The sequence below is a fragment of the Anarhichas minor genome, unplaced genomic scaffold (assembly GCF_050575085.1).
Source record: "Anarhichas minor isolate MPS153535 unplaced genomic scaffold, ASM5057508v1 ptg000024l, whole genome shotgun sequence".
NCBI lineage: Eukaryota > Metazoa > Chordata > Actinopteri > Perciformes > Anarhichadidae > Anarhichas > Anarhichas minor.
The window spans coordinates 16323587-16347567 of NW_027466470.1; the positions used below are offsets into that span (position 1 = coordinate 16323587).

The following is a 23981-nucleotide window of genomic DNA, read 5'->3' on the forward strand; positions in this document are numbered from 1 at the left end:
AAGAAGATAAAAAAAAAAAAATGCAAGCTGTGCAGTTTTCAGTGGCGACCTGACAGTGAAGAAAAACAGAAGGTGCTCCTTTTTGTGCCTCTTTACTGGGGAGATACACCAGAGAACATCAGGTGAATGATTTTATCTAGATTTAGATTATTTGAGCACTGAATGTACGTATCCTGACTGATAATACTTTGGTTGATGCAATCTGCTAGTTTATGTTACGTCTGTCGTCTTATTTGATGTGATATTTTTGTGTGTCTGCTTTTGTTTGTTGTTATTTGTGTTTTTATGTTGTGCTTGTGTGAAACCTTTTACGCTGCCATCTTGGCCTGGACCCCTTTGTAAATGAGATTCACAATCTAAATGTGATTATTCTGGTTAATAAATAAAAAAAACACAATAAAGCTTTTACTACGACCCGCCTCTCTGTTACTGATGTCTTGCTGCTGTTTTTTTTAACGCCTATCAGGTGATCGATTAGTGAAGGTGAACGGAGCAAGCATCATTGGGAAAGCCTATTGTGAGGTTATATCCTTGATCCAAGACAGGTGAGGTTTAATATTCATTTGTACGGATGACACTGGTCAGCCCGTGTATCTTCACTGTTGTAAATCTCTTTCTGTTCTCCAACAGTGGGGACTTTCTAGAACTGTGTGTGATGCCAAAAGATGAGGATATACTGCAACTGGTACGTTTCTCGATCCTCTTTTCTTAATGGGGTTCACTTCATGTTACCTTGCTTTCAAAACAAACAAAAAAACAAGCTCAGTTTTGAAAGTGTTTTTTCTTTCATAGCTGCTCTATTTGACAGAGTTCATGTTGGGACAGTAGTCATGCGATGCTGGAAGCCTGCATATCCCATCAGACCTCCCTATGTAGGCTTCCTAATCAGGCCAGAGCGGCCTCTCTGTAATCTGTCCTCAAACCGCTGCTGACATTACTGCCAAAATAGCCTAATTGAAATATCTAACATACATGTACAGACATATCAAGGAGTAATATACACAGCTCCATCTGTATAGATGATGGAACAAAGGTAAGAGTGCATTTAGCTAAAAAAAATGTCTTCAAACTGAGGTCTACACAAAACGGGCTTGCATCAAACAGTTGAGTTGTAGAAAAGTTGTTGCGCTCATTACTCAACGCACTTAGGCAATATGGATCACTGCCGCACTTGCTGAACTACATGCGACAGGCGTAGTGGTTTGTTACCTGAGGCAGAGTAACTACTGTCAAAAGAAGCAACAACTGTTTTCTGTGGTCATGTAGGTGTACAGGTGTGATATTGTGGATGGCTTTCAGAGACGTCTAGACGGACTTCCTTTGCCGTACCTAATGACAGTTGGTAATGACTCAGGGTATCTATGGCTGCTTTCACAGAAGCAGATGACACAGTTGGTGTTTGTGAGACATGAGTAGATTGTAAAGTTTAAGAGAAGTGGAAAACTTCCACAACAGTTTGAAAATAGCTGAAGATTTGCGCATTAAAATATAGAAAGTTAAATTATTAAACTAAAGGCTATAGATTATTCGTCAGAGAAAAATATATGGCATAAAAAAAGAATATTACATTTTAGGTGGAAAGTAAATTGTCCAAGTGTAAAAACCCTGGACTGAGATGCTTCGGGATATGAACAACTAAAGTTGAGTCTTCAGTTCAGGAAATTGCTCTTTGAATGTTTTCTATTCTATTCTCTTACATCTTTTAGTCAATAATGTGTTAGTGTGGTGGAATAAAAATGAGGTAATGTAGTTAAATGAAGGTTTATTTAATTGTCATATTGCAAAAGGGAAAATGTCTTTAATCCAATGAAGCTTCACATGATGTATTTGTCTTTCTTTGCACTAACAATGCTCTGCCAAAACAACTGTTGGGTACATTTTAATTTCAAATGTGGTTTACATTTCACCCAAATATTTCCAGTGCATAGATGGGCCTTCATACCTTGTGCACGCTTATCATTAACCCTTTATGCATACTGCAGGCAGCTGTTTCGCAGCCACTACGCATTCTGCACATTTGGAGCAAAGCGACGGTGCACTTATCTGTTCCACATCTAAAGCACACAACATTAAGTGCTTCGTCTGGATGCTCAGGAATCTCCTCCCTAGGGCTTATTATTATTATTATCTGACTGCCTGTTTATGAATTATGCAACGTTAGAGCTTGGCTGTTTGCTTCACCTGAAATATTCCCTCGTTGATTCTTAATGTCCAGATTGAATCCTCATATTTCACTTGATAGGAAAATGTCAATTGATAATCATGGAGATTGAATGGCATCCAGAATTACAAAATCAATATGTATTGTTGTAACAACCAGTCATCTCTCTCTTTAAGCGCCACATCCTCCTAAAACATATGCAAGCAGTCATTTCACCAAAACATTTTAAACTTGAGGTAAATGCTCTTTATTATTTAGATATAACATTCAAATTAAACTTGTAATGTCACAGAATAATACATTATTGTTCACATCCACTTATCGCTCTTCTTACATTTATTATTAGTGATATTCTTTCCTCTATGATAACCAACTGACTGTCACTCCGCCCCTCTTCCCCCTTGCTGTCCATTTCCACCTCTCTGACCATCTACACAGACCACTGTGTCGTACACGTGTGTTGTGAAAACACTGGCCACAGCGTTGCGTCATAAATTGCCAGCAGCCACACACACGCAAAAAAAAAAAAAGGAATCTATTAATGTAAGCAGGCAAACTGATGAGGGCTGTCCATAAGAACAAGAGGATTAGCGGTGATGCTAGCCGGATGACATTACACTGTAGGAGGCAGCGCACACTTACTGCTTGGAGACGGGCGGCAGTTGCTTAGCAAAGAGACGGAGAGGGTGTACATTCAGGGAGCAGAAAAAGGAGGGAACCGAACGGCAGGAAATCAGAGGTAGAAAAAAAAGAGGGAACAGCATGAATGATGAGCTAAAACCAGTAGATAAAATCAGCTGACTGTCCCTGTGTTTAGAACAGGTTGATTCTAAAAGAAAAGGAGGAGGAGGAAGGAGTGGGAGGGGGAGCTGTACCATCACAGCTGAATGTATAATCAGCAGCTGCTGCTTCTGTCATGTGAGCAATAGCAGAGGGAGGGGAGGGAGGCGGAGAGAGAGAGAGAGAGAGACATAGACTGGAGGCACCTTGTTCAGTTAGCGTAATATTCTGGCTGAAGGTGGATAGAACCATGGAGACTTGACAGCATCATGAGAGGCAAGCTTTTGGTCCTGCCGCCTCACCCAGGACAGACTGGCACAGGCGGGTCGTAGCGTGGCAGCCTTGGCTTCTTCGTCTCCCTGTATTGCTGCTGCAGCTCTAGTATATATTTTTAGCGTGTCAAGCACAGTCATTGCTGTGGCTGTTTTTTTAATAATGTGTGCATTTTGCTCTGCTGGCATCTTTTTCTCTTCCACCCTACCTCCCTTGATTTCTTGACACTCTCGTTTTCACATGCTGTAATGGCAGCCTTTTTCTCTGGAAACCACTAATAAGGTAAGCAAGCAGCAGACTGGATACCCGTTTAGATGTTGACATGATGTGCTTTGCTGTCTCATTTTGCATATGTCATGCATGTCAGCATTGTCATTACATGATGTGGTCTTCAGGTTTTACATTATTGTAAATATTCTTGGTGTTGCCGTGGTTGACTGTCGGCTCTGTGTTGGTGACTCAAACGTGTAGACTGAAGAAATGGCTGATGCACTGTGCCCGCAATACCTGTTAGATTGAGTACTCGAGTTGGCATCCAGCTGGCATCTCGGTGAAGCCTCGCCCCGTCTTCGTCCTGCATGCCAGATGTCATTAGTGTGATAAAGGCCAGTGACCTCTGAACTCTCTGTTGCACACTCATGCTTACAAAGGGAGGGACAAAAAGCCTGGCACTGATTTGCTGTGGCACAAACATAGCTTTATGTCAGATTGTAATTTGACACCAGGTAGCAGGATCAAAGTCCTCACACCTTTTACACGTCTTTTTGCTTGTTGTATGTACAGTATGTTAGGAGTAGCAGAGAAATGTAGTGAGGCTAACACGCCCGTAGAACGCTTTAGCTTAAATGTGTATTTAATGAGTGATTTTAGTAGTACATGCAGTGAAATAGTGTAGGCTACCAAACCTTGGATGATAACCAGGCAGGCTAAATATAGCACTATTTCTATGAGGGATGGGTGACCTGTCTGTCTGAGGTTACAGTCCATCAGTCTGAGGTGGGAAAATTAAGACACTGGTTACCTGTCATCATCTATGTCATTCTTTTACTGTACATTGTCATGTTGTCATGTTTGTTCAAATGTGTTTAGTTTTAGCTCCTCGATTGCCTTATCCTACGTGTATTGATTGTTATGCAACCGTTGCTGAAAATGTCACAATGAAGGCTAACTATTGAATGTAGTACAAATAAACAACATTCCACATTTATCTTATGGTTTCTGCAGTTGGAGTAAATGTTCATTTCTTCCAGAATTATTTTTTTTACGGTTGTTTGGTAGCAACAAACTACTTTTCTCTGGAGAATACAGGCAGGAATACAGGAGAAAGACTGCTGTACCATTAACAAATATTTTTGAAGTACCATCTCTCTTTTGGAGAGAAACAGTCTCTACATTGGCTTATATAGAGTACTGCAACAGATCTGCAACAATGAACATTTCCATGAGAACTCTAAATAAGGAGCAGATGAAGACCACTGACACCTCTGAACTGCTAACGCCTCCGCTCGCTCTGCAACATGCACTGCCCACACTCATGCATCCAGTTGCATTTGTAATATCACGCTCGACTTCTCTGTAAGCATCTAGTAGCACACTGTTGAATGTTACACACACTTGCTAATGCAGCTTGTATCGTATCTATTGTAACACTGCTATGTTGCTCTCTCTCTAGGCCTACTCCCAGGATGCCTACCTCCGTTGCCGCAGCAGCTACAGTGGAAACGCCTGTCACATTCCTGAGCCACCCCCGGTATGCTACCCCAGAGTAGACTGTAAGCCTACGGGCATGGCCCAGGTGACAGACACGGCAGGGCAGGTCTGCCGTGGGCCAACAGCACCTCCTGATCATGGGTACCGCAAGGAGATCACAGTGCCCCCATCCCCTCCGCCTCCTCAATCATATCCAAAAAGCCAGATGGCAGTGTGCATGCGCAACGACAGCGTGCGGACCGTGGTGGTTCCTCCTGACTCAGCCCAAATGGGGCGCATGGGTCCATCACATAGGATAGATTACATGGACCCTGTCTTTGTCAGAGGAAGGCCTGGGTCACTGGCCCAGTATCCTCACCCTCGGAAGGTCGATGTCTATCCCAGTGGTCCAGGAATGGTCCCATATGGAGGTCAGGCACCTCACTACCCAGGCAACAATCAAAACATTGATTGGCGCACTTACCAAACGTACAGGGAGTACATTGACAACAAAGGAATCCATTCCCATGCTAGTCGGACTATTCAGGAGAGACTGGACAATTTGCGAGCATCCAATCAGACCTCCTTTGGCGCTACTTATCACATTCCCCGGGGAGACTGGGGCCCTAAGGGGATACGACGGAGGAGTACCTCCCATGAACGGTCATACCAAGGACCTCCACCCCACTTTCAGATTACCCCACGCAGTGCTTCGCAGGACCGGTTGAGCGGTGCAGAGAGAATGGGCCAGACCAGGAACTGGCCTCCTCGAAGCGTGTCGCAAGATGGCCTGATGCACAAAGCGCGGGCACACTCCACAGACTATGTTGACCCTGCAGAGCTGGCTCGGCCCAATGAGAGGAGAGGAGGGTACGGAAGGGCAGACCAAGGTACGAGGCCCAGCAGACAGTCTGTCCCCAGACACGCCATGCTCCACAGACCTTCCGCTGGATACAGCGGTGGCATGAGGGGGGCACCCAACCCCTCTCTTTACTCTAAAGGACCAGATTCTCTTCAGACCCGCTCCTCGCCCATGCTCTTGGACAGACACTCGCATTACGTAAAGAGCACAAGTGCGGAACATTCTCTTATTGACCAAAGAGTTGCAGTCAAAGGAAAACATGCAACCCACACTATCCAACAAGGCCAGAGCAGGATCCGGGCTGAAATCATGCAGGCTATTGAGGCAGGTAGAGACACAGCATTGGTAGAGCACAGGTCTTCTTCATGCTCCACCCCAAAACACAAGCCTCAGAGGCCTAGCATCCTCAAACCACCCCATCCAGACTCCCAGGGTCAGGTCAATGGACGAAGCCCCACGGAGAGCGGCGTCATTCTAAGGGATAAAGCCCTCCCTGGAAAGAACCCCAGCCCTTTGCGGCACCACTCCTACATCCTGGCCGTAAACGACGACGGACCGGATTCCACGGCAGATGTGGCGGCATGCTGGCTTCCCAACGATGCGCGTCGAGAGATACGCATGCGCCGCCTTGGGGAACAATGCCACGCATCCTGTTCCAGCAACCTGGACGAGTCTCTGGACTCCATCCCGTTCATCGGTAAGAGAATCATCAGTTGTAAGCCTTTGCCGCCCCAAAGTTGCCATGGCAACGGCAGCAGGCAGTAGTAACGTGAGGCCGACTGGCAGCGCTGATCCTCTAGTTAAAAGGGCTTCCACTGTAAATGATGGAAAACTGACTGTGGACCCTGCAGACAGCTATAGTTTCACTGTTAATCTGATTCAGAGTGTTAGTGGTTTGTGTATAGACGGTGCCGGGAAGATGTTCATAGATAAACTCATCTTCCTGGGAAGATATTATTAATCAGGTTTTGTGGCGTTCAGTAAGGTTTTGTGGTATATTTGGCGTAACTGGGGCAGAGTGAAGGATGGTTTAAGCCTTTTGGAATATATTGAATTTCTCCTCTTAATATATTGTTTTCTCTCTTCAGGATGGATTGCATTGTGGTTCAGTAGTCCCATAACGTATTTTCAGTGTTTTGAAAGGAAGCTTTACATTTGTTTTTCTACTCGTACCCTTTAAGAGGTTATGAGAATGTTTTGCTTTTTGCTGCTTTGTATCAGCTTTTGGAAATGGCATCGAGAACTGTCGAGATGTTCCTCGTATTCAGTCTTGTTTTAGAGAAATGTTAGTAATTATTTCAGCAATGAGAAAGAAATACTTAATCTATAGGATTTCTTAGCATGTTTAGTGGTTTTCCTTGGTGAGAATATAGTTTATTGATTGACTGAGTGCAGATGGAGGACCTTTTTGAAATCTCATGTCAGATTGAAAATGTAGACAATATTTTATTTTCAGATATATATAGTCTGTCTCTCAATCTGTCTCTCCATATATTATATGTATTATGTATGTTTGGGTGTCTGTCTGTCTTCCTGTGTTTCTTTGATAACACATAATTTAGTCAAATGGTAAAGTAAGGACTCTGTGAGAGTTGACATGCTGTTATTCACAGTTCATTCTGGCGGTTTGTTTTTAGGTCTCGGTGTAACTTCTGTATGATTCGGCTGCTTCTTCAGAGAAATGACCTGTTCCTGATAGCGAAAAAGAAACAAAAATAGAAAGACTGAAGTCAGCGTATCTCTCGATGGTGGTTTTAATTTAAGTAAACTGTCTCTCATAGCTGATCTACTTTTTTTCCTTTTGGAAGGACATCAAGGAAACGTGATGTACTTTGCAGGTTTACTGTATGGATGAACTAGGTCACAGGCAGCAACAAGTTAGTTTCTGCGTTACAGTTAAATCTTTAGAAGCAGTGCAGTGAAAAATACATCTAGCATTTGGTGCCAAATACTTAAAAATTCCTGCTGCAAAACATCTAAAACTAAGAGTTGTTTCTTAATATTTTGTCTACACCATTGAGTTAGGTAGAGGGGGTCGGCTGGAGGGAGTGTAAATGCTAAGAAACCCACAGTACAGAGTTATCTGTGAGGTCACTACACAAACACTGTTTGGCGTACCAACAGTGTCTCCGCAGTCCCCTTTAGTGGTTCATGTAATGTCGGTCGGCCAGGTGCAGGTGCAGACAAAGCAAGCAGTGACAGTGATGATGCCGCAACACCACCATTCTGGGACCGTTGCCCCAGCCCAGGAGAACAGAGCCCATATTGTGTAAGCTGCTGGGCCTCCATCAATGGCCTGTTTGAAAGGCCACTGGTCCAGGCCTCAGTCATGTGGGGTAATTTGGTCCAATTGCCAAATCCATCTTTTTTCTTTTTAAGCTAATCTACAGGCAGCTCATATATCTCTTAACTTCTTCTATAGATGGTAATGCCAGGTCTCTTTCACTCTATTTTGTAGTGTATCTGGAATTTGGTCCTTACTTGTTCCTTTGAATTCATTTGATAGCGATGCAGTCAAAGTTTGGACACATTTTTTGACACCTATTTTAGTAGCTGTGAGAGTCTTTTGGAGGAAGACTCTTCGTGATGATAAACAGCTTGGTTGCTAATAAACCTGAGTTCTGTTATTTTTTGCTGCATTTGTGCCTCATATTCAGAAGTTAAATCGAGTGTAGTAAAAGAGATTGGTCATCTTACATTTTGGAGAGAGAAGACTTTGAAGTTACTAAATAATAGGCAGAACCTTATGGTAGCCAAGCAGACCTAGTTGGGGAGATGGTGACATCCTTTTTTCCTTTGCCCCGTTGCAAAGTTGGGTACAGGCTGGAACTAGGACAGTTGCTTTTAAATTTAGCTCCAAACGCCCCTCGGCTGCAGAGAGCAGCTTTGTACTCTGAGCGGTTTCAGGCTTGAAGTGCCAGGAGTGGGCGGTAGTACTCAAGTGTTAGGATCTTCCCTTTCCCCTCGAGAAACATGTCAGAAGATGATCTGTTCCGACTCTCCGCTGTGGTGTGGCATGGAAGCCATGGGAGTCGCAGAAGGACCGTTTTAAATGTTTCCTAAATCCCACAGATGATCGCTAGCAAAGTTGTCTTTTGATATGCAAGATAAATAGTCCGCGATCCTGCATTCTTTCAGTCATAGACATAATGTGGGAATATAGAGCAGAAATATATCCAGTTAAATATGTGACAAAAGCTGTATTTCATTGTCTTAGATGAGCCAATCAGCCCCAGTGTCGACCAGAACGCCGCTCCGATTCCACCCTCAGCTGTGATATCTGTTGCACCATCCATGACGACGGGTCCATCCAGTCCGGGCTCACCGTGCCCTCCCATCCGCCGTCAGCTGTCACATGACCAAGGTAAACGGCATTGGGTCGGTCGGGTGATGGATATGTCGGTCGAGGCTCGGCTTTACAGAACAAATGACTCCGATTTTAGGTTGTTTTATTTTTTATCACGGAATTGTCTAAACTAATTCAAATGTATCTTAATTGTCATTGATTGAATTTCTTTCATTCGATTAATCAGCTAATCGCTTTAGCTTTTGACAGTTTGGGTGTAGTGTTAAGTTGCTCTTTAAAGTAATTTATTTAGGCACTTAGAATATCTTTTTGTTATGAATGTGATATATAACCTGGGTTATAAATGACAAATATCATAATTTCTGTATAGAGTCCCTGAGAAGTGCTTTGCTGGAGTCTGATGCAGCCAGCAACACAGAGCGGTCCAAATCTTACGACGAGGGTCTGGATAACTACCAGGAGGAGGGAAGAAGGTGAGCGCATGCCAGGATTGGGTTAATGCTTCAGTTTATTCTCATTGGTATTGGCTCACAGATCTGTCTGACCTGGTCTCTGCCTTGAAATCTGCATTTTTTTTGTTCTTCTTCTTTAGGAGATCTTCCAGTAAGAATATGCCCAGTCTCAGGGGCCTGAGGAAGGTGAGCAACTATAAAACATGCAAGACTTTCCTATGTTGCTACACAACGTCTGATTCAATCAGATTGCTATTCGAATGCCAAATCAACCTTTTAGCAAATATACATGTGGACAAATCTTACTGTAGTTTAAAATATGGAGCTTGTAGGTTAATACATTTAGCTCTTTTTAAATTATTGGTGGTTATTGTCAGACAAGCTTTGATGCTTTCTCATTTTCCCCTCACTGGCTTCCTTTTGGAAGTGTTTTGAGAGACTCAAATGTTTTAGATATCGCTGTGTCCCGGTGATCATGCAACTGTGACATCACCAGTTTGATTTGCCTAGCGATCCCGTTTCATGACATCTTCCTCTCTCCCTTTCCCCCGTTGGTATCTGTCACACTTTACTCTTCGGTAATAATGCCAGAAATAAAAACGTCATGAATTCCCATTTGCAGACTCTGGATGGACATAAATCTTCCGGTGATTCCGGATCTCGAAGGGACTCTTCTTCAGATGTCTTTGCCGATTCTTCCAAAGAAGGGTTGCTCAATTTTAGGCAACTCAGTACAGATAAAAATAAGGTATGCCTGTACACTCCTGCCTTCATTTAACAACCATACATATCACTAATGTTTGGGTGTCTAAGTATTTCTCCTTTTTCTGTCTCTCTTGTCTCCCCATCTCTGTAGCGTGTTGGTGGAGGAATGAGATCTTGGAAACCGATGTACGCTGTTTTACAAGGTCACACTCTAACCCTCTACAAAGACAGGAAGGACGCGCTGTCTCACGCTTCGACGCCGCCCGACGAGGACCCGCTGCAAATCAGCATCAAGGCCTGTCTGATTGACATCTCCTACAGCGACACGAGACGCAAGAATGTGCTGCGACTCACCACCTCGGACTATTGCGAGTATTTGTTCCAGGCGGAAGGGAGGGAAGACATGCTGACTTGGATCAGAGTCATTCAGGAAAACAGTAACCCGGACGAAGAGGTGTGTTTTAGCATGACTTATATTGTGTTGCCAAATCAAGGTTATTACCAAATGATGATCTCACTTCCAGCTAAAATGATGTCAGAAGGCCTAAAGTTCCAAAATGACCGGGACATCATCAATCCACCCGGTGAAATCTCATCAGGGCAGAGCACAGCACCGGTTATTGACTGTAGCAGAAAAAGCATGCAGCCAGACTTCATTATAGTTTTGAAAGCAAGCCACACACGGGTTAGGTTAACAACAAAGTGAACCAAAGTCTGTCCCTGAATGAAACACAATGATGGTGGCAGTGAGATGGAGAGGATTAAAGCTTTTATTATAACGCCTAACAAAAGCTCAAATAAGGTGGCATTTGGAAACTTGGCAGGTGGCACTTCTAGGGGCGTGTGTGGGAAATGTCAGAGCGAGCCAATCGGTTAGCTGCCTTTCAGCAAGACCTCATTAACTGATGCCTCCTGGCAAGAACTGGTTCCGATATCTGAGATTGAGATCTGGCAGCACATGATTAGGCAGGGTTGGAAATGTTTTGGGAAAAATAGGGAGAATTAAGTGTACATATTGTGATACTTGTTAACTGCCCAGTAAGACTGCCCCTAGTATCAAGTGATTAACAATTGTTCATTTATATTATAAATCTAAGTTAACCTGCATTTCGCTTTTTTTTTTTAAGTTATAACTTTTTTAGTGACTTTATTTCTGCTGTCATTACAGAATGCTGCTGTAACAAGTCAGGACTTGATCAGTCGAAAGATCAAGGAGTACAACATGATGAGGTATTCAGGACTCCACATTGCCCCCTGGGGCTCAGCCACAGCACTCCGACCACATATCGACCCATTTTAATTGAATGCCGACCGAATGTTAATATTTGTGTGTTTTTGCCATTCGTCTGGATCAGCACGCCCAGCAGCAGGTCTGAACCGTCCCCCAAAAGTTCCCGCCAGTCCCTCAGTATCAAACAAGCCTTCCTGGGAGGTAAAACAGAAGGCAAGTCCCACAGCCCTCATTCACCCAAAACAGGAGAGGACAGGAGGGCGCTGAGAGGTAAAGACGCGTAGCTCCATTCAGTGTGCTTAGAGGGCATGTCTCATCTCAGATGCTCTAGTTTATCATGCATATATTTGTGTGTTGCCCCGTCAGATGACTCCAGCCCACCGCGGGACAGAGCTGCTTGGAAAATTGGCATTGCCGGGATCATGAGGAAGCCCTTTGAAAAAAAGACTCCAGCTGGGGTCACGTTCGGGGTGCGGCTTGATGACTGTCCACCTGCACAAACCAACAGGGTGAGTCTCAATCGCTCTTCGTGTGTTTGAGAGGAACTGCTTCTTCAGTTAAATATTCAGATGACGTTGAAAGCAGGTTGAATCCACACGCATGAAATATTTATGTTGCATCAACGCCGTCAACCAAATCATTCTTGCGAGGGTAGCACACTTGCCGGCTGTTGTGGACACTGATGTGTACGAAACGGCACATCAGTGCTCTTCCAAACAGCTTTTGTTCAATGTTCAGATTCAACACGATCAGTGATTCTGACGTCTTCCTGTTACGTGTTGTGCAGTTTGTTCCTCTGATCGTGGAGGTGTGCTGTAAGGTGGTGGAGGAGAGAGGCCTGGAGTACACAGGAATCTACCGGGTGCCGGGGAACAACGCCGCCATCTCCAGCATGCAGGAGGAGCTCAACAGCAAAGGCATGACTGACATCGACGTCGAGGAAGACGTGAGTGACTGACAGTCGGGGTTGCGCAGTACAGTGCGCCTCCTTTACTTTATCTTCTAGCAGTGACAGATCTGTGCCGTAAGCTTTAATGTAACACTCTCCCTGTCGGTCGCTTGTCTGCAGAAATGGCGGGACCTAAATGTCATCAGTAGTTTACTTAAGTCCTTCTTCCGAAAACTTCCAGATCCGCTGTTTACAAACGGTGAGCTGTTGTAAATACGCTGAAATTCATAAATCGTGACCAAAGAATTACAAACTACAACTGGATTATCTGTGTGATCCTCCCTAAGTGAAGGTTTTCCTGCTCTGTTCACAGAAAAGTACGGTGATTTTATTGAAGCCAACAGAACAGAAGAGTCGGTGGAGAGATTAAAGGAGCTCAAGAGGCTGGTGAGTGAAATATCTATTATGAGAAGCGTTCATTTGAATATCATATCATAAACGTACAATTAATCCCAAAACTCTGACCCTTTTTCTTTCTTTTTTTGTCAATTCTTGCAGACACAAGAATTACCCGATCATCACTTTGAAACTCTGAAATTCCTTTGTGCTCACCTCAAGAAGGTTTCTGACAACTGTGAAAAAAACAAGGTACGGCAGTTAACAGGATGTGTCAGTGCTAATGTCATTAGGTAACCCCCCCCCGTTGAGGATTATTTCATTAAACCTGATTTGTCCCAACCTCATCCTCTCAGATGGAGCCTCGTAACCTGGCCATTGTGTTTGGTCCTACGCTGGTCCGGACCTCTGAGGACAACATGGCCAACATGGTCAACCACATGCCGGACCAGTGCAAGATAGTTGAGAACCTGATCCAGCAATACGACTGGTTCTTCACTGACGACGGGGATGAAGACCCCGTTGTATGTGGCAATTCTTTCTTCTTCTTCTTCTGTTATCGGTTTATGAGAGATAAACAATTCTTACCATTGATAACGTAACTTTTATGCTGTTTATTTTATACATAGGGGTATTTAAAGTTGCACCAATCAACATCTTGTATGAGAAATGGCTCAAACGACTATGTTGGTGGAGACCAGAACAGGGTTGATTCAATTAATTCACCTTTTCAGTGAATCAACTAATACAGCGTTGGATTAAACGCAACTCGTGTCTTTTTTGTGGTTATCTTTTTTTCTCCCATTCATGTGTTGTGTTCAGTCACTTATCCTCTCTCTGCTCTCTCTTCTATTCTTGTTCAAACTGTGTCATTCCCTCCATGTGCGGCCTCAGACCACAGCTGAGCAGGAGAGCACAGTGCAGTCTCAGCCTGTGCCCAATATCGACCACCTGCTCTCCAACATCGGGCGGACCACAGCTTCACCGGGCGAAGTCTCAGGTAAGTCTGAGAGCGTTATCTCTGAGGAGCAGCGCTTACAGCATCACCGCAGCAGAGATATTATCACCGCAGCAATAATGTATTTCATTAATATTGTTCCAGTAGATTCATGTTTAAAATATCTGTGCAATAGATCCATTCTAAGATTAAATGTTAAGAGTGTGTCAGTTTTTTAAACAATGAACATCGTGCCTATTGTCCATCATTTTGAATGCTTTGAGCAAAAATAAGTTTTCCAAATTTTATTTGTTTCATTCATTTTTTAATTATTACACTTTGTGTTTTAATCATTTTAAAATACCTTACACTACGTTGAGTCTGTTTTATTCATTTGTTTTTTAATAGAAGTTTGTTTTGCTGTTGACGTTTTTTTTTGCCCAAAGAAATTATATATTTTTGTTCATTTCTTTGCTTTACTCTTTATTTCCTCTCGCTCGAGTCATTTTTTTTCTCCCTGTGCTTTACCTGTGTTGAGACGACGACTCCTTTTCTTTCAGTTCTTTTCTTCCCCTCCTCCTCGTCTCTCACATAATCCCGGCATGTTCTTTCCCAAAGAAAAATCTAACAAACAAAAAAGAAACGATGGAAGTTTTTAACCCTTCTGACCTTTGCCCTTCTGTGTGTAGTGTGTTGTTTCTCTCCCTTATTCCTGTCCAGCACTCACACATAACCCAATCTTGACACAGGCCAAGTGGGCGGCGTCTATCACTCGATGATGTCACTGAAGGACTCTGTTATGTCAGTGATGGACAGCTGGGACTGTAGGAAGAAGGACGAGTGTTGTGCCCAGTGTAGCTGCCTAGTCTGCAGAAACCCGCGGCTCTTTTAAAATTGGGGCGAAAGGAGGAAAAAAGATAAAAAAGAAAGAAAGAGAAGTCGATGTTTGTCATTTTTCCTGTGGTGTGCACGTCTCATATTTTAAACCAATACCCTAAATTGAGGGGATACAGAGCGATGCTGCTGTACTTTCTCTGAAAGCCCTTCTGCTGTCTCTTGTTGTCTCTAAAGCTGATCGCAAGGACAAGTAGCATGGTACGGTCAACCTCAGGTTCTCTCCCGGTCATGTGGCATACTCTGTCATGATGTCTGAGGGTGGGGTCGTAGTGGTGGGACTGAGCTGGATGTTCCCCAGCACACATGTGTTTACACTCACACTCACACACACACACAACCAACAGAGATGTAGTGACTTGTTGATGCAGAGGCACACGTGCAGTCATATGGCAGTGGTCGGGTATTTGCCGCGACAGGTAGTTTTTTTTTTTTTTTGTTTCAGGTGCTTCCTCTTGTGTCTTTTTGTTTGATTTGGTGTCTGTGATGTCCTTATTTCAAAATCTTTGTCTCCATGCAGCCACGGACAGATATTGCCACCTACCTCCTCATCTCCTACTGCTACATAAATGCACAACACCGACATCAATCACTAACACGCCCCCCACACGGTCTCCTTTGCTAACCCTGCGCTACACACTGAACACGCACAATTTGAACCTTTCCGTTCCTGTAACCATTCGGCCGGAAAAAAAAGGGGCTAGTAGTCTGCTTCTCCTTGTCAGCTGCAGTTTGCGTGTTTCTTCCTTTTTGCAAAGGGAGACAAAGTTTTGTGAACTCTTTGATTTGCCTTTTTATGTTGTTGAGAGACTGCCAGGTTACATGTTAACGGGCACCGCTGGAGTTAATGTAGCTCGGAGTAAGAACAATCTCTCCGCTATACCAAGGCTTGCCTGTGCCATCTGTATCGACCACGACATACACTCACTGATCCGTTCAGCTCAGGCCCCGTACGTCAGAGCAAACCCATCGCTCCCTCTCGTCTGTGGTGTCTTTTGAGTTGGGGAAAGAATGCCTTCAGCTGGTTGGTGGCTACGTGTTGATGCTCTGTGACTGGCGTGTTTGTCCGTGATGTGCCGTCGTTCCATCGATACATGGGCATGAGCTGCTTTTTGTGTCTTGGTTTACCGCTGGGTCCTCACTCCTTCTTCTCACCCCTCATCTCAGAGCTCTTCTGCCGCTTTATCCACGTATCCATATACTGCTTTGTGTGGTTACTCGTCCTCCCGTCTCTCTCTCTCTCTCTGAGCCGAAAGTGTGTCGTCTGCTTTCATTCAGCTGCTGTCATTGTCCTCACCGTGTCTGTCACGTTCTCTCTGAACAAACCTTTAATCTGCCCTTTCTCTCTCTTTATCTTGTTCACTGTTTTTTAGTAAGTCAGAGCGTTGGCAGGCTTTTTCTAATGGCTCTCTTCTCTTTTATACAGATTCAGCATGTAGTGACTCCTCCAAATCAAAGGTAATGTCTTCCTCTTATTTGATTCATTCTCTTTTTCTTTGCGTTTTTTTTAATATCCCTGAGTTGTGTTTTGATGAGTCTTGTTTCTCTATCAGCAGGGCTTGTGGGGGTCAGGGAAGGATCAGTGTAGCAAAGAGATGCTGCGCTCCTCCTTCTTCGCCAGCCGCAAACGTAAGAAGCCCAAGGACAAAGCTCACCTGAGCAGTTCAGACGACGACCTGGACGCTGTGTTCCCCAAGAAGGAGCTCGCTGGGGAGAGCCAGCTGCAGCCCATGTGGTCCCCGGACAGCCGGACCGAGGACGAGGGGGAGACGGATGAAACCGGTGAGAGAGACAAGCGCAGGAACAGCTCAGAGGAACTGCCTGACAAACCCAAGAGGAAAGAGTCTCTCTCGTGCAGCCTGATATCGCAGCCCTCTCCCTCCCTGCCTCCAGAACACATCTCCTCCACCCTCCAAAGCGGCTCCCCCTACGCCTCGCCCACCCACTCCCCGGACCTCAGCTACCGCATGCCGATGGCTCACCAGTCCTCCCTGTCGGACCCGCCTTCCAACTACGACGACACGGTGTCTGACCTCGGCACGATGAACAGCACCAGCTCCCAGGCGTCGGTGCCCAGAGTGAGGCGAGGCAAGGCGGCGGCACTGGGTCCAGAAGCCTGCCCCAGCGGGCTGGGAGCGGAGGTCTGCTCCATCACCTCCGACTACTCCACCACCTCCTCCATGACGTTCCTGACCGGAGCTGAACTCAGCACCCTCAGTCCCGAGGTGCAGTCCGTGGCGGAGAGCAGGGGCGGAGACGACGCGGACGACGAGAGAAGCGAGCTCGTCAGCGAGGGACGGCCGATGGAGACGGACAGTGAGAGCGACCTGTCGGTGTTTACAGTCGGCAAAGCGGAGCAGGGAGAAGCTCCTCGACCCCTCCCCACCCACAGACTTATCGAGTGCGACACCCTCTCCAGGAAGAAAGCTGCTCAACAGAAAACCGTCAGCGAGTCTTCACTGGATGGCGCTTGGTGCGATAAAGATTCCAACAGACTGTTGTGTGTGCTGGGGTCGGTCAAAGTTTGCTCCACGGGCAGCCTCAGCTCCTCGTCCCGCAGCGAATTAGACAAAGCAGAGCCCGCATGGAAGCTCAAGATCACCGACAGACTGAAGGTGCGCCTGCGAACGTCTGTCGACGACATGTTTGGCGTGGGCAGCCAGAGGAGCCGGTCCCCGGAGGGCCGCAGCAAGAAGAAGAACATCCGACGCAGACACACCATGGGCGGTCAGAGGGACTTTGCAGAGCTGTCCGTTTTGGGAGACTGGTCGCAGCATGTTGGCATCGGCTCAGGCTCTCGCTCAGAGCTGTCAGCTGTGGACCAGCTGAAGCCTAAGTGCAGCTCTCAAGACTTTTCCATTAGGGACTGGATTGTCCGCGAGCGCCACCGCACCAGCAATCCCGAGGTCAGCCTGGACCTCTCTGAACAGCAGGAGGGGCTGTGCAGCGCAAGCCCCCCGAACCTCGGAGCGTCGTCCTCTTCTGAACTCCCACACCGCTCCGCCGACGTGTTGAACGGAGATGTCCCCCCGAGTAAAAATCTGAGCCTGTCGGACACCGCTCACCCTCATAAACTCACCAATTCCCAGGTGGTCCATTCGCGCTTCTACCAGTACCTGTGAGAGGTGTCGGACACGTGTGACTGTGTATGTTCTCCGTCTGTGAGCCGTGTACGTACTCGGGAGTCTCGAGTGTGCAACACTTTTCTGCTTTCTCGTACTTGGGAGTCTGTCAGTTATAATGTCTGTTGTGCGACCAATGTCAGTGAATGAGCATGTTGTACAAAATTGTCTGGAGTGTGTATGGGTCCGTAACTGGTGTGTGTGTGTCTGTGTGTGCTTCCGAAAAGAGAATTACTGCACACAGGAATCGTTGATCTTGCTCACGTACAAGGCATGAAAGTAAAATGGTGTTTATACCTTTTTTTTTTTTTTTTTATTATTTCTCTTTTTTTTTTATGACAAATGACTTTGGGACGGCGCAGCAGGAGGAGATCGCTCATCCCCGTTATGCTGAAGATTCAGAGGACCTGTCGCTCACGAAACGATGAGCGTGTGAAGTCTGTGCAAGAAAGTGGGAACGGTGACACTCGAGTCGAGATTGTTTTAAAAGTTTAGCGAAGTGGCTTTAAGGATGAACTGACCTAGAAAAGAATAGGAAGTAGTGAGAAGATTTTAGTATTGCAGAGGAACTATTTTTTTGTCAAGAAAGTTACGATGTTCAAAGTCAGTGAGTCTCTCAGTAACCAAATGAAGAATGTACAGACATGCTTGCTGTAATACTGACTAAAAGCTTTAGAAGCTTGTGTTTCACTCTAAAGTGTACATACCCCTATTTTTTGGTGTACTCGAATTGTGGTTTTGGTACAGGCTGTGTGTGTGTGTGTGTGTGTGTGTGTGTGTGTGTGTGTGTGTGTGTGTGTGTGTGTGTGTGTGTGTGTGTGTGTGTGTGTGTGTGTGTGTGTGTGTGTGTGTGTGTGTGTGTGTGTGTGTGTGTGTGTGTGTGTGTGTGTGTGTGTGTGTGTGTGTGAGAGAGAGAGAGAGAGAGAGAACTGCCTACGAGCTCTCTGCTGTCAAAGGGGCCTTTCCAAAGGTACAAAGGGGACGAGGAGACACTGGATTTATGCAATAAAAAAAAAAAAAAAGGAGTTTGTATTCATCCCAGTTACGTGGTTAAAGAGCAGAGAACAACATCCCTCTAATGCAAATGTCATGCTGTGTTTAAGTGTTTGTGGTTCACACATCTGGCAGTGGCTGACAGTAGATTGCAAAGAGGAAGAAAAAGTGTGAAGAGGAAGAAGAAGAAAATGGGTATTCGAATCAGAAGATCATGTTTTTCACAATAGGAAGTGCCTCTCAATGAATTGTTAAGGGTGCCATATTGTCTTTGTTGAGATACACGAAGATGTTACTGTGAATGACATTTTTATTGTGGACTCTCTGTCATTCTAGAGGTTACATAACAAAATGCCGAGCTTCCATTCCTTAGGCATTCCACTCTGGTCTTAACATGTTTTCTATTTTTTATTTTCCTGTTTTTCTTTTTTTTTTTTTTTTTTTGATTTTAACAGAACTTGAATTTTAAATGTTTCTTGTAAAAAAAGAAGTAACTTAAATGTAAATATCGATGCCATGTTTTAGCTGCTTTTCTTTTCATTTCCATCAGATTGCAAGATTAAAGTACAGTATTGTGAGATGATGATGATGATGATGCTCATGAGGCCTGTGTGGGTGTTGTGGGCAGTTTGGTACTTCTGTGAGGACAGAGGTCCTCTGCATGAGGAAGCACTTCATTGAGCTGGACCGTTGTAACGATGCTGTGTTCCTCTGAATGTTAGAGGGGTGTGCACAGACTCCTGAAACACTGGAAATAAATTTTGTCAATGGAAAATGGTTATGTGTGTTTATTTTGTTCACATTATAGAAAAGCATCACATCAGTATAAGTATTTGAAAGGAAAGATTCAATGTAGCTTTTTTGACACTATTTTATGTTTAAATTTCACTTTGATACAATGTTGTAAAACAGTAAACATTTCATGGCGTTGAATACTTTAGAGGCACTTCAATCTGATGGGACAGATTAATTCCATTCGTGTTGATTGATTATCTTCGGCAGCCTGGATATTAGAATATTTCGTCCAATCCAATTTGTGAAACCTGTGTTTAGACTTCAGTTTGTAGATCTCAAAAGGGACCAGCTGAATTTGAGCCATGTGTGAAATGTTTGTTTTTTAACACTGAACACTTATTCTTGTCTGAATTTTTGAACCTTCTAAAAAAACTTGCAATCAAGTTTTTAAAATGGTCCTACCAGGATATTGGTACGATGCGAATTCAAACATACATTGTTAAAATGTCGGCCGCACAGTCTTATCAAATGCATAAAGGATAATCTGCACATTATTTATTACACTCACAATATTCTTCTCATTATTTTGGTGGCTAACCAAACAGCAGAACGACAGGATACTAGATGGGTGTTAATGATTATATACAAGCAGATACATTTACAGAGAAGGCTCTTAAAGTACATGACAACAAAATGATTAAAGTAGATTATGCTTCATAGAGGAGAGGCCACATCATGAATTACAACTGCCATAATTAATGTTTGGCAGAAGGAATGGGATACAGACAATAAATGGAGACATTATTATAATATACAAAGTCAGTGCAGGTTAAACGGTTCAAGGGAAGATATAACTGAAAACATGGTGTCAGCTTTCTGTCTGTCATCAGATAATACAATACCTTGACGCTCCTCCGATACAGTAGTTGACGGTGTGCACCTGCAGTTGGTTTGAAATCTGCCAATAAACACACAGATGAAGAAGACTGAACCCAATCAACGCATCATTGCCTACATCCTGAGCTCAATCGTTTTCAGCTCGCGCCTGACGACAACAACAACTCTTGGTCAATCCCTGAAGACACTCATTGTTGGATTTATTGGTTTTATAAACTCTGAAAACACAGTTGATCAATGCTGGATTACAAAGCTTTCACTGGAAAGAGCCGAGGCGCGGAAGTGAGTCTTTAGACCACATATCCATGGATATCCTAACAGGAGTCATTAGAGTACTTTGATTTCACATCGTACATAATTAACAACTGAACACAGCGGTTTACAAGGGAAATCATAGAGAAAAAAAATTAACTGGCCAAGAGGACAGCAAATGTAAAATGAATCAAAAACAGCTGATAAATGCACTTTACAGGACAGGACAAGACATTATATAATTATATAATAATGATTATTTATACACATTCTTATTGTGAATCAACATGTAAGTTGCGAGGTCGACATAACCTCACTGATAGTTATATCATTGGTTATAATAACAGGTCAGCTGTAGATTAAAGGACATGTAGTGTGAAGGCATCAAACATTCATTCATATATATATATATACATATATATATATATATATATATATATATATATATATATATATATATATATATATATATACATATATACACACATAAGTCATAGTATACTGTGCCAAATAAAGTCCTATTATAGCATGTTGAAAATACGCATAAAATAGTCATAGTTTAGCATGTTGAAGAAAAGTCATAGTATACTGTGTCAAAAGAGTCATAGTATAGCATGTCGAAAATACGCATAGAAAAGTCATAGTACACTAGTTCAAAAAAAATCATAGCATTTCAAAAAAACGTTATAAAAATGTAATAAAAAGCCTCAAAAAAGTCCTAGCATGTCGAAAAATTCCTAAACGGTCATAGTATATCGCCTGTCATAGAAAAGTCATAGTGTAGCATGTCAAATAAGTCGTATTATACTGTTTCAGAAAAAGTAATAGTATAGCATGTCCAAAAAAAGTAATTTGAAGTGATTATAGATCATTCTAAAGTCTCATTGTAGAGCATGTTGAAATAAGTCATGTAAGAGATATAATATATTGTGTTGTATTGCACCAGAATTGTAAAAGAATACAGCCAACGAAAGATACATTTCAAAATGCTTTATATACAAGTTGCACATACAACATAAAGACTTAAACAATATAAGATTTATACACTTTGTACATCAGCTGACTAGAAACCACTGACAATACTAACAGAAGTGACATGGGGAGAGAATCAATCCATTTAAAATACAAGTCAAAGTTATTGACAAAATCATGTAAATTCAGCGTAGTTAACTCACCAGAATGTGAAATAACTATTTGCAAACTAAATACTTTTTCTCAGTAAAACACCATATTTCAAGTTGATGTACAATTATTTTGTATTTAGTTCTTTCCATGTTTTGAGATCAAATGTGCCACAACTTGGGATTTTAACTTACCTCTCAAATAACTGGCCATTACTTGAGGAAAATGAAATCATCTGGTTTCGAGTCCACAGTTCAGACGAGGCCTATCCATATCCACTCGTTTCCAATGTCATGTCGGACCCCAACACCAACATTTCACCCACGGTAAGGCACAGTGACTCCAAGAACAAGAATTCAATTCAGAGATATGACGAGGGAAGATACGATTCCATACCATTTCAGGGATCGACACTTTTTGTAGTACAACGCAAGTTAAACATTGTGCCCTTGTTTTGTAAAGCAACTACACGGACTGATGCAGCCAGACATTCACTCAAAGACACAACACTGAACAGAGACATTCTGAGAAAGTAGCAGTAATCATACTCGTGAACAGAATAATCAGTAAATTGGTTGGCAAGGTAATCAGAAACCGGTGGCCTTTCAGAAGTTAAATCTCAAAAGAATGAACTGATCTTCCCGAGGGGTATTTTGTGCCGCAAAGTGCCCAATTAATGTTGCCTTGTTTGGAATGGAGACGCATTGATCAGTGGCCGATATATTGATCCTCTATTTGTCCACTAGAGGGAGGACTAGTTCATATATTCCAATAGCAGAGAGAGACGTGACTGTTCACATCTGAGATTTATTTAGTCTTTCTGACCAGCAGCCAGCAGGAGGTGAGGAGAAGGGCTGTATGCTGGGGTCCCTTGGGCCACATGCAGGTGCTGCGCTTCACAGGACAGCTCAAATCGGATTGGACAGCAATGTGGTGTGGGTTGATTGGGTAAGAAAGATCTGTTGCATATTGTGCTATAGCCGGGGGGCTTGCTCAGGGCTTGCTCGTGTTTAACTGCTGTCCTCGTCTGGCTGCTCGTCTGTCAGTATCTCCGGCACCCGGAAACACACCTCGAAGAAGTTGACCAGGGATTGGCTCAGGTGCCGCTGTATCCCATCACTGTGCAGGAAGTGTCCCTCATCCGGGTAGATCTGTGGATAGATATCCAGGAATGGAATTATATAGAGCTGCACCGCACCTAACAATATTCATTAGCAGTTCATCTTTTGTATTTTTTTTGTGAATTGATGAACCATTTAGTTTATCAAATGTGAGAAAATGCCTGACGATACAAAAATGGCCATATGTGCATTAAAACATTATGACTGGAGCTGAAACTATTTATCTAAATTGTAAAAAGTCATAGTATGTCATCAAACTGTCAAACATATGTCACAGTAAAGCAAACCATAACAATGTCTGTTTAGTTTCTTGTGCGTTTATAGTTTTTATCTTTTAGTTGTCGGTTCCTTTATCATCTTTACCCTTTAGTTCGCCTGCTACCTACCTGCCTCCTTTTTGTAGTCTCAGTTTGAAAGATATTCTTCCATTAAATCATTAAATGCACTATCTGCCTACCTGCTCGGCATTTAGGTGACACTATAGTATGGCATGACAAAATGTTAGTCATAGTATAGCATGCTATAAAAAATAAAATCCTTACTCATAGTATAATATGCCATGAAAAATGTCATGGTTTAGTAGGTAATGAAAAAGTCATAGTATAGTATGTCGAATAAAAGTCATAACGAAGAGATAGAATAGCATGTAACAAAAAGCCTATAGTTTAGCATGTGTAAAGAAATCATAAAAAGTCATATAGCCTGCTGGAAAAAAAGTAATAAAAAGTTTAGTATGTGGAATAAAAGTCATAGTACTGTGTCAAAAACTATAACTCAATAAAATACATGTGTGGATCAAAGCATTTGCTTTTTTTGTGTTTTCTTGATGTTTGAATGTTTTCAAACTACACTTACAACTATTTTTGTTTGTTTTAATTTTTCCTCCTTACCAAACTTAAATCTAGAGTCCTTGTTCTGTACAAACAGGCGATCTTACGTTCAGGCACAAATAGCTTCAAATCAAATAATGACAGTTATCGCAGGTACATTTGCCAGGTCGAGCGCTTATTTCAGAAACTCACCTGTAGAGTGTAATTGGCCTTCTCGCTGATTAGATGATTGATAAATTTGGCTGTGTGCTGGAAGTGAACCTTTTCTGTGATAGTGGAGAATATAAAATTGGAGACAACACATTAGCGTGTAATCACAGTGAAATTGCGTTT

At 43.3% G+C, this 23981-nt stretch overlaps 2 protein-coding genes across 2 annotated transcripts in view; one reads left to right on the plus strand and one right to left on the minus strand.

Moving 5' to 3' along the window:
* arhgap21b (Rho GTPase activating protein 21b) overlaps positions 1 to 18619 on the plus strand; it is a 32244-nt gene extending 13625 nt beyond the window's left edge. Inside the window, exons 6-24 of the mRNA XM_076098284.1 lie at positions 467 to 545; positions 631 to 685; positions 4887 to 6462; positions 8983 to 9129; positions 9443 to 9545; positions 9665 to 9710; positions 10147 to 10272; positions 10381 to 10683; positions 11398 to 11459; positions 11585 to 11730; positions 11827 to 11969; positions 12248 to 12406; positions 12530 to 12608; positions 12723 to 12796; positions 12908 to 12997; positions 13102 to 13269; positions 13640 to 13745; positions 16003 to 16034; positions 16130 to 18619. Coding sequence (XP_075954399.1) covers positions 467 to 545; positions 631 to 685; positions 4887 to 6462; positions 8983 to 9129; positions 9443 to 9545; positions 9665 to 9710; positions 10147 to 10272; positions 10381 to 10683; positions 11398 to 11459; positions 11585 to 11730; positions 11827 to 11969; positions 12248 to 12406; positions 12530 to 12608; positions 12723 to 12796; positions 12908 to 12997; positions 13102 to 13269; positions 13640 to 13745; positions 16003 to 16034; positions 16130 to 17698 — 5063 coding nt within the window. The 3' untranslated portion in view covers positions 17699 to 18619. The remainder of the gene's footprint in view (positions 1 to 466; positions 546 to 630; positions 686 to 4886; positions 6463 to 8982; positions 9130 to 9442; positions 9546 to 9664; positions 9711 to 10146; positions 10273 to 10380; positions 10684 to 11397; positions 11460 to 11584; positions 11731 to 11826; positions 11970 to 12247; positions 12407 to 12529; positions 12609 to 12722; positions 12797 to 12907; positions 12998 to 13101; positions 13270 to 13639; positions 13746 to 16002; positions 16035 to 16129) is intronic.
* A 2931-nt stretch (positions 18620 to 21550) lies between these two features.
* LOC142956063 (A-type potassium channel modulatory protein DPP6-like) overlaps positions 21551 to 23981 on the minus strand; it is a 34099-nt gene continuing 31668 nt past the window's right edge. The window contains exons 26-27 of the mRNA XM_076097364.1: positions 23841 to 23914; positions 21551 to 22848 (exon numbers count right to left, since the gene is read on the minus strand). Of these exons, the coding sequence (XP_075953479.1) occupies positions 22708 to 22848; positions 23841 to 23914 (215 nt within the window). The 3' untranslated portion in view covers positions 21551 to 22707. The remainder of the gene's footprint in view (positions 22849 to 23840; positions 23915 to 23981) is intronic.